Here is a 10,989-nt window from a genome sequence, read left to right on the forward strand (position 1 = left end):
CTCTCTCTCTCTCTCTCTCTCTCTCTCTCTCTCTCTCTCTCTCTCTTCTCTCTCCTCTCTCTTTCTCTCTCTCCCTCTCTCTCTCTCTCTCCCCTCTCTCTCTCTCTCCTCTCTCTCCTCTATCTTTCTCTCTCTCTCTCTGCCTTGTGGTTGTTGTCTCAACATCTAAGCCCTTAGTTAGTTACTGCTCCAGCACCAATGCCTACTACCTGTTACCACGCTCTCTACCATGATGGTAGTGAACATTAACGAGGTTCCCCAAATTAAAAGCTTTCTTTTATAAGTTGCTTTAGTCATAGTCTGTAATGGCAATAGAAAAGTAACTAAGACAAGCAGGAAGAAGAAGAGGTTGTTGAACAGGCACTTTGACAGCAAAATCAGTTGAGCAAGTAACTACAGCTTCTAGTACAAGAGACTGGGAGGGGCACTGTAGTTTCTAATAATTATTTCTTAACATAAACCATGTTTTTCTAGCTTGAATTTTCTGGTAAACATTGATTACCCACATATAACTATGCCGTTAAATGGTCAATAGTAAAATTCGAGAATATCACTGTTCATTCATTTCAAGGCCTAGAGAATGAGAATCAATATCTACTCACCAGCTCTGACCACAGAAGCCACCCTGGACACAGGTCAGGGCTGGAACCACTTCAAGAGGTATAGCTCCTACTGCTATACCATCTAGAAAAGCAGATGTCAGGGGAGCCCTGAGGGAAAAGGAAACAAGAGCTCTGGCAATATTCATTTAGCTACAACTGTTCAGCTGATCCCAGTAAGGGTACAGGAACTCAAATAGCCTCTCAAAAACTTAAAAACTAACTGCGTAGGATATTACATATACCCTAACTTCTATGGGAAAAAAGAAGAAAAGCTTCAGACACGAGGACATGAATTGTCCTAAACTGTCACTGTCTGTCATCAGCAACACAGATTTCTGAGTGTTTCCTATGTGCAAAGCAGCCTGCCTTCACAGATAACTAAGGTGCCACTATCATGGGTTTTCACTCCATATTTCTACAACTTCCTACCTTCCTTATAGCTATTTGCTTTAAATTTCTCACTTGCATTTGCTGGTAACATATTATCATAAACAGCTCCAGGAGAACATGAAAATCCAATTGTCTCCATGAATCACTGCACAGAATTGTTTTGCTTATCATTATGAAAGTCAAATGTGGCTGCCCACAGTCTTGCATGTTAAGAGACTCTTTACTGAGCACCTAACTACATCTATCAAGCTAAGAACCTCTGGCTTTCCCCAACTCTGGTGTTTGCTGTAAGAAAGAATTGGATATTATTCGTAGTCATGGGCCCCGATCATGAATGCATGTCTTTCAACTTCCCAAACCTGACTGAGACAGTTATCTGGATGACTTTTAGTACTGCCATGCCTAGTCTATCATCTACTTAGATTTCTTTAAAAATAAATATTTATTTGTATCTATGGTGCCTAAAGCTGGAAAACACCACACTTGTCTTAACAGAATCTATTATCAGATGGAAGACTGATCTATTATCAGATGGAAGACTGGTATGGTTGGAAGATTTTTATATGGAATTTAAATCTTGGACCCCTAGCTTAATAGAACTATGAACTTGAGAAATCACTTAACTTTCTGAGCCTCCACATCCCCACTTGTACAACAGGGGCCAACTCATGTACCTTTAAGTTGATGTGAAGGTTAAACTAGTGACTGTGAAAGTACCTAGCATTTAGTAGAAATAGAAAGAGTGCTAAATTACTTCAAATAAAAGTTAAAGAAAAAATATTTGGGCCCAAACAAAACCAATAAAAATTCTTAAAGGAAGAAATTCTGAATTTTTAGAAACACACATTTAAAGTTCTACTCAGTGAAAGTTTACTAGTTTCAGTCTATCTGTGACCCAGTAAATGAACCAGTGACAAAGTACATTTTATAGAGAGAGGCTCATACACAACACCTCTGCAGAGAGCTACAGATAAGACAGTCTTTACACTGGAAGACCAGATCCTACTGGCCACACTTCTGAGAGCTGTTTTCCAAGAACAGAGCAGAGTGTGAGATGCTGGCTGTTTATTTGGGCCTCCCTATGTCCATCTACTTCCTTGATTTTCAATAGCAATAAACAAACAAAACAGTCCAAAAATTTGGATACTGTAACCACTTGATTTAAATTGATTTTTAAACAAATCAATCTTATTATAAACCTTATTTCCATTAGTACTGAGATTAACTTGACAGTACACAGAAAGTCTAAGCCACCCATGTTTCCAAAATGCATAAATGCTTTTCAGAGTACACACTTGCTTTTCTTTCGGGGAAACCAGTGCCCTGAGCAGCAGTGATTCCTGGCCTTGCATGAGAGGCTCCAAAATGCTTCTTGTTTTACACAATTTTCTCTATTTCTTAATCAAGTCAAGGAGCCAGTTCCTAAGGCTGTGCTAAAGAACCGCAAGGCAGCTTCATGGGCTGACTGAAGACACAGGACATGTTTCCTCTCACTGCGATTTACGTTAAAGAAGCAAACGTGTCCTGTCTGGAGTTTTAGTGACTTAATTATTGGAAAATAGATGTTCTTCTCTGAGGCTCGGTCAAAAACGCTATTCACCGCCGCTTGGGGTGCCTATTTGTATGATTTGAAGCTGAACATCCCAATAGTACAAACTCGCCTGAGGACGGAGCTCATAGACAGTGAGGTTTCTAGGGTAGCTGAATGAGAAAAGAAACAAATAAATATTTTGAACTTTGCCAAGCACTACAGGGAATAAACTCAGGGAGTTTGTTGCTCAGAAAAAAAAAATATAGAAGAAACAAACAACAGAATAAAGGGGGTTGAAGTGAAGAGATTAATGAAGCACTGTTGTAATTCATTTCTCAGAAGTCAATTCAATGCACTACAGCTTCATGGGAAAATGCCTTTATTTAATATAGGTATAAGGTTCAACACTGTAAATCCTGATAGGATAGCAATCTATCTTAGTTAAATTGCTGTGAGCATTGATTACTCTAAGTTCTTTAGTTAAAGCACACCAGTAATTACCCAGTGGCCTGCTTGACAATTGTACTTATTTGAAATATTTATTACAATGAAATATTTTCATTAGAGAGGTATCTTTACCACAGTACATAAGGTACCTTGTCAGATGCAACATGCCTTAGAAAACAGCAAGGAGTGAGGGACAGGCTGATTTTGCCGAAAGAGTTCCTGTATGAAGTCTGTCATTCTTCCTACATAATAATACACCAGGACCTTACACTACACAGGAAAAAGAAATACGTGCATTTTAAAAATCTAATAAATACTACTCAGAAAGGTGTGTGTGTGTGTGTTAAACCCCCAGGAAAATCAAATCCTTTTTTTTAAAAAAAAAAAAAAGTCATTACAATTCCGTAGCAAGATTAAAAATGTCATACAAAAATGCCTTTCAAGTTATTAGTTCGTTACCGTGACATCAGCAGCTCCTCACACACAGTCATCCCACCCAATCAGGGAGGCTTTGAAGTTTCGAAAATTAGAAGGGAAAGTAACACAGTTAAGACCTGTGACAGCTAAAAGAGGCACAAATCACTCACACGAAGTGGCTGCTCCTCCACGCTTCAATTCGGCTTTCTCTTGCCACATCAGCCAGGACTTCAGAACTCGAGGGCATAGCCCTTTGACACCTTCCCAAATCACAAAACCACTAACTGCCAACCAAAAAAAAAAAAAAAAATTAAAAAAAAAAAAGCTAATTATTCTCTCCTGAGTCCCACGCTACCAAGTGCTGCCATGGCTTCAAACCGCATCTAGTCTGCTCAAACAAAGCAGTGTCAATTCTGTTCAACAATTAAGAGAGTTAAAAGCATAAAAATCGATGGAAGAAGTAAAGGCTGCTGGCCTGTGGGGAGATACAGTACCCACATGCCTTCTGCCACTGCTGCTACAGTTAAGCAAACTTTACAAGCTAGTCAAGCCATCATGCAATAGAGCCTATTTGCTGAGCAACAGTGGAGCTTTGTGGTCGGCCTCACAGTTGACAGTAAGTTATGAGCCCTTTGTGAGCACAGGGGAAGGGAAACAGAGATCGGAATTTGGCAGGAAAATATAATACAGAATTCTCCTGTCTGTGGAACCTGAATTTTTGTGAAAACAATCAAGCATTGTTGAAAGAAAGAAAAGCAACTTTGACAGATGAAATATAGAGGGGCCCCTTTTAGGAAAACAGTAAACAAAGCGCCATTCAGGCCAGGTCCATTCTGTCATTTATAAAGATAGCTCCTTCTGTGTGTGAGAGTTTACAGCAAAGAGTTCAGATTCAACAAATCAAGTGTAAAATCTCCCACAGTCCCCACTAAAAAAGCCTGCTAGGAAAAGACAGGAATGCCAAAGAGAAAAATATCACAGTTTTTTCTGTGTGGTGGAGAGGACACAATGAGTAGAAGGGGTGAAAGGGGCTCTAAGAGAAGTCTGAGAGACAAGCCAAAAATCTAACAATTGTTAATTATAAAGGGCTAATTTTGTCAGAGACAGGAAAAGAGAAGGACACTGGAGATCACTCAATAGAAATATGAAAGGAAGAAGCCATTCTTCATCATTGTTGGAGAACTATGTCTCTCTTTCTCCAGGCTGGACCTCATGAGGTCATCATTGGCACGAAAGCCTCAAACCTTGGGCTTGGTTCTACTCTAGTTTGGCCATCTGGAATGCCAGCACACAGTGCAGTACTTTCTCCAAAGTATCTTAATTCCTCTTTCCAAAAATAGGCACCCTGGCCAGCTTTAGTCACCCAAGCTGGAAATGCACAGCAGAGAATGAAATGAAAAGCATTTTTGTTTCCTCACCCTCCTCAACTAGAACTGAGATTTCAGGGTGGAGATTCGGGAAAAGGAGCTCAAAACACTGAAGCTCTGACTAACAGTGACTGTTTCTGCTAAGCACACGGTCCCAAATTGTCTGGCAAGTATTACTAACCTGAGTTTGGGACATCTAAGAGATTCTTAAACACATGTCTTTGCCACCAGTACAGTCATTGTTTAGGCTTGAAGGAATTTTTTTAAGAGCAGAAGCCAATAAAGTCACAGTTAGAATCAAATGACACACGACTTGCCCATCATTTGGAAAACATGTATAAAACGACTTTCTTTTTGCTACGCCCGGCTAAAGTGACAGCCTCTGCTCTGTGCTAATCTGGAATCAAACCAAGCCACACCTAAGCAAATAATGCTTAGGAGATGCAAAATAATACAGATTCCTTTATTTAGACTACACAAACAGTTTATTTCGCCAATGAAATCCCATAATAACTAGCTACATTTTAAACATTCCTTTTAAAACAAAGCCCACAAAATGCTCAAGTGTGCCCATAGGTCAAGAATAATAAAAGCAAGCATGCATATGGATTCAATGCTGCAGATTTATTCAGCATTGGTTAATGGTTTCTATAGAGATTGATGTCAATCTCTCTGGCCTTTCTTGTGTCAACAGTAAGTTACAACAAGAAAGATCGTGGCTTTTGCCTTTGATTAGAAGAGGTGTCTTTCTCTGGTTGGCTGAAGGTCACAGAACTGCAGTATGCACTCACTTATTACAGCTCCCAAGCAGAGTGGATACAGAAAAAAGCTTATTTACACCCCAAAATGGCCAGAGTCAGACGGAACAAAAGATGTCTCTGACCACATTAACCAGTTTTCTTCTCAAAGAAATTTGATCCTGATAAACCATTAAACACAGCACAGGGCTATTAAACCATGAGTGGGAGACCAACCTCCCTACCATTTTCTTTCCATCCATCACTTTCAAATTATACAATATCAGGTGAATTGTTATATTGCTTTATTGTAAACGGCATATGCTAGAGGAAAATTCATTTTTATTGTGGACATGCAGTTGACTCTGCCAGTGGGGAATTCCTATGACACACGGTGCTGAGGAGCAAAGGGTGGTCCAAGTTAACTTGGCTCTAAGCTGGAAGAAACCAGAGATGAGGAACTACTGATCTATACCTTCCTGTCAAGTGCCAGACCATCAGCTTCTGCCAAGATTTCTAGGCTACATGATCTAAGAAACAGTCCAGAGGAGGAAAGAAAACTAGCAAACTTGAAGTTAAGCTTATTTTTAATGTTAGAGAATTTTCTGGGAAAAGATTGTATTCTGAAGGAAAGAGACATTTGACCTATTGAAGGAAAAAAATAAGATTTTCCTTTCCATTCTGAATTCATCTACAAAAATGAGATCTATGAGGCAGTAGCTCTGTATTAATCCTCAAACTTTGTCTAACAAGACTTAAAAGTCACCAGCCCGAATCTACTAATTTAGCACAGTTATATTTATTACCTGCTCCCTATCATGTACTGTCATGACTACCAAACTCATAGAGGTATCCAATACTGTGACATCTGACCACATGTGCCTCATCTTGTGACAGGGTTTTACCTGATGAATCCATGACTGGAAAATTTATAATAACTGCATTTCATAAGCCACACCTACCAAGCAGGCAGCAGAGCTTAGCAACTGGGTACCCTGTGCTGGCTGCTGATCCTCATGACTGGTATCTGAGCAGGAGCTGCGCCTTGCTGCTATGTCAGCAATGGCTGAGTAAACCACACCTCAGGTGCTAGCCTTGGGTAAGAAGAACTGCATGCAACATTTGAAGCACAGCTTCTACTAAGAGTGGATCACTTTTATTGGAAAAAAAAAGTAAGTCGGGAACCATTTGCTTTACACTATAGCAAGAAATAGAAATAAAGTATAAATCACTATAAGACGATATACACAAGCAGGTGCCGTCTAGATACATTTTGGAAACCCAAAAGTGCAAATAATTCATTGTGGAGAGATCAGAGGAGACATAGAAGTCCCATTCAGTGGGTTCCTGAAGGATGAGTAGAAATTTGTCTGGTGGGAAGCGGAGATTCCATAATGTGTAAAGGCACCCTGAGAACAAAAACTTCAAAGCAGTAGAGATACAGGGTATCTTGGGAAAGTATCAGGGAAAAGTCTGGAAAGACGGGCAGCCAGCAAAGCAGAAAGGATTTCGATGCTGTTCAAACGGTTAGGATTTATCCTCTGGGAGATAAAATGTTGATGAAGAAATTTAACCAAGGCAGCAGTGTGGTCGAAATTCCTCTTAAGAAGAAAATCCTTCAGTGGCCTTAATAAGGATGACTCGGTCAAAGGGGTGCATGTGTGTTTATGCTCCCGCTGCCGTGCTTATGTGCGTTTAGCTGCCCTTTCCTTATCTGCTCCTTGTTGCCCTGCTGGCCATGTGGTGCCGACCAGTTCCTCTACCTCCACATTCTTCTAAGCCTCTGTTTTCAGTCTCTGCAGCCACAGCTGATAAATGCTGTTGAAAGAAGACAGATGAACAGAAGAGCAGAGGGAAGCGAGACTAGAATAACTGCCATGAAAGTGTCAGCGAGAAAGCAGAGCTGCAGAAGAAACAGCTCAAACTACGTGCTGAGCTCATGAGTTACCCTCCACAGTACCTCACTAAGTCTCAAAACAACTCTGCAAAGAACCTACTATCCAACCCCCATTTTCAGGTCCAAGGAGGTCTTTCATCTTTCATCCCAGCACTTGGAAGGCTAGACAGGAAGATCCAGAGTCCAAAGTCAGCCTGAGTCATACAGTCACAAAACAATGAAAAAGACAAAATCAACCTCATTTCAAATGATCCACCTTAAGCTCTGAAGTAGTTCAGCAGCTTGGCCGTGGTTATGTGCATCGGCTCCCATTCCCATGTTTTTCGGCTGTTAGAGTGTATACCAAACGAAGCTGCTTCCTAAATATTAACTGCATCAAAAACTGCACTAGCTGCTTTGCATGGGCAAGTATCTTTAGCCCCATTTTACAGAAGAGAAAACTGAAGCTTTGGGTACTTAAGTGACTTCACTAGGACAACACAGGAAGTACCATGCAGCACCCTATCCTTGCTCTGTCTGGCTTTGTTTGGCAGCAACTGTCCACTACATTTAGGTATGTGCATTCCCAACCCCCTCATCTTTCTACCCACCTCCCTGCTTCCAGATCCACTTTCCAGGCTCAGCACAACTTCCCCAGAAGCTTTTCAAGACAGTATCAATTTTTCATGACTTTCTTATTGCACCAATTTATATAGTATTCATTTAACTTGATCAAAACAGACTTGTATTTATTTCCTCTCCTGTTTATGTGTTGTGCTCCCCCATACAGTTAACATGGAGACATATCCTTTGTGGGTTCCCTGGGCCATCCAAACCATTCAAACATATCATATTTCACACTCACTTTTCAGGATGGCATAGGAATTGTACCTTGATACTGTATGACCCCAAAGATAACAGGCAGGCTCCTAGCTACAGAAACAAGGTGTGGAATTTTAAAAGCAGGGAGGATTTCAGAATGATAGCAGAAGGAATAGCTAACTTTCAATATATGAATATATATATGTATATATATATATATATATATACACAAATTCAACTGTCACATACCACGTGATATAGGATATCCAATCCTATTTTACAAAGGAGACTGAAGGAAATAAAAAAAAAAATAGAGCTAAGAGATCTGTCCAAGTTTCATGTCAACAAAACCACACGTCTCGCTCCAGAGTCAATGTGTCCTTAACTACTTTTCAACACTGTCTCTGTGTATTGTAGCTCCACGTTACTGGAACATATTGTTCCAACATTAAGCAATTCTTATACCTTTGAAAAGAATGGTAAAAACATTCTTTACTTCTGCTGCAAACAGTTTGGAGATGTGAAGGAAGGGGTGGGAAATATGAGCAACAGGTATCAGAAGGAACTTCTGGGAAAATAAAAATCAAGAAAATCGAGGTGTAGTCCTCCTTAAAATATGTGTAACAAGGATGCCATTTTTGCATGTTTCTGTGAATTATAAAACACCCACATCATCATCTAAGTAATACACCAAGTTACATAGAATCCCTCAGAGTGAGCAGTCATTGTTCACTCAGAACTGAAACTCTATTCCAGACTCTGCAACCCAAAACCAGGCCAAGGCACCCTCCTCAGAACTGACACACGACAGCTGTGAGGGGTCAGAGCAGTGGCTGGTGAAGACACCAAGGAAAGCCTGCAGCAGTGCTGAGCACCACATCTATTCAGCTTGAGAAGGTTGTTGCAAAAGTCAGGACAAACCACAGGATAGTCTCACTTCAGCCAAAGCCTCTAAGGATTCAGATATTGGGGGGGGGGGAAATCTGCTGTTTGCTTTCAGATAAATTTATAATTCTCAAAGCCTATTCATTATTTTCTACACTTCATGCAGCAATTTGGTGAAATGGATAGGTAGTCTCTTATCTATACAATCATCCCCTACAGACAGTTCAGAGAATATGACATCCACATCTATCCAGCTTGAGGGTGTGAAGCTGAGAGTGAAACCCATGTCTTCTTTGAAAATGGAAAACAACAAAAACACACAGGCCTCCCCTCTACAACAAAAAAACACACAGCCCTCCCTACTACCGTGCAGTTCCTTTTGAAAAGAGAAATGTGAAGCCCTATGATACTTATGAAGGGGAAAGTAAAAGGAACTGGAAAAATGCACAGTGACCCAACCATGAAAATGGTACTCCTCTGTCTCTGCTCTTTCAAGCAAGGTCACACCTTCCCCTTTGAAAGAAGGATAGCAAGTGATGAAGACCACCACCATCAAGTGATGAAGACCACCACCATCAAGTGATGAAGACCACCACCATCAAGTGCTGGATCCACACTGCTCCCAACTCTCATCCTCCTCTCCTTGCACCTTACGGAACAGCAGGGCAGCAGGGCCACAGCAGGGCCACACACAAGTCCCACCATTCTGCTACTTCCCTGTGTGGAACAACATTCTAATTCTCCAGAAGATTGCAAAATATACCAATAGTGTCCAGAGACACTGGGAGGAGTGCCTAATGTCCACTTAAGGAAAGAGAGGTCTAGAGCCTGACAGTACAAGCAGGGAAAGCTACGCAGAGTTGAGGAATTCTATACTGCAAAAATTCTCTGGAAAACAGAGATCAATATGCACATTGACTCTTTCTCAGAACATGGAACTTTTTCACATTCATGTAAGAAGTAACACTTCACCTGTCTCATTCACATGTGGCCAGAGTGATGATGGCCACATAGAACAGCCCAGAACAACTCAACTCTCTAGTTATAGAGATGTCCATAAGCCTGGGCACCTTGCTCAAATAACTGTAAGCACATAGTTAAAGATTAAAAAAAAAACTAATCTAAGTATTCTCTCTCTCACACTACTCTTCCTTATTAATTAATGGGTTACTATGGATACACATGTGCATGGTCCAGTTCTAGAGTCTAGGGATAAAGCAGTGATGAAGATAAGATTTCTTCCTTAATAAATTCAAGCGATGCCACCCCCCAGATTTCCTCCAACTCTGTCGTCCTACAGTTAGCACCACCATGAATTAAAGGAGAGCATATGAACTGCACAGGTCCATAGCTGAAAGGCACTCTTCACAGCTGAGGAAGGAGTTCCCCTAGCCTCGGACCTGACATATTATCTAGTCATCTAAAAAAGCATTTAAGCAAATAGAGATAACTTTGTTAGGGATGTGGAGACAGATTCTCGTTGTTAAATAAATGACCTGTAGCAAGCAGATGGTTGAGTAGAAGAGCTCAAGTCTGAAGCCTGGCCTAGTGCTAATTTATAAGCTCATAATCTGGGGGGAGGGAAGTTGCCTTAAAAACAGGTTAAGATCTTATTTTAAGAACTTCAGTCAATAAAAGTTATTTTTAGTAGAAAGTCTCTTATCTTTGCTTATTCTTATTGGAAACATGGTCTAACATTTAATTTTTCAATAAATGGCATCAAGTGGTAAAATTTGAAGAACTGAATGACAAAAATACTTCTCAAATTTTGCATGCAAATGGATGGAAATAGAAAATACTATCCTGAGTGAGGTAACACAGACCCAAAAAGATGAACATGGGATGTACTCACTCATAATTGGTTTCTAGCCACAAATAAAGGTCAGTGAGTCTTTATTTTAATATCCTAAAGAAG

The 10,989-nt window shown here is 40.4% G+C and overlaps 1 protein-coding gene across 6 annotated transcripts in view; it reads right to left on the minus strand.

The window, feature by feature from the left end:
- Positions 1-10,989, minus strand: part of Sox6 (SRY-box 6) — a 556,070-nt gene that overhangs the window by 324,200 nt on the left and 220,881 nt on the right. For 2 of the 6 annotated variants that reach the window (XM_013347706.2, XM_026781358.1), the window contains exon 1: positions 3,558-3,861. The exons of 1 other annotated variant lie outside the window; for it this stretch is intronic. In XM_013347706.2, coding sequence (XP_013203160.2) covers positions 3,558-3,634 — 77 coding nt within the window. In that variant the 5' untranslated portion in view covers positions 3,635-3,861. Of the gene's footprint in view, positions 1-3,557; positions 3,863-10,989 lie in introns of those variants that run through there. 3 more of the 6 variants (XM_026781362.1, XM_026781361.1, XM_026781360.1) reach the window with 2 other exon arrangements.

This window comes from Microtus ochrogaster, chromosome 8 (genome assembly GCF_000317375.1).
Source record: "Microtus ochrogaster isolate Prairie Vole_2 chromosome 8, MicOch1.0, whole genome shotgun sequence".
NCBI classification, from domain to species: domain Eukaryota; kingdom Metazoa; phylum Chordata; class Mammalia; order Rodentia; family Cricetidae; genus Microtus; species Microtus ochrogaster.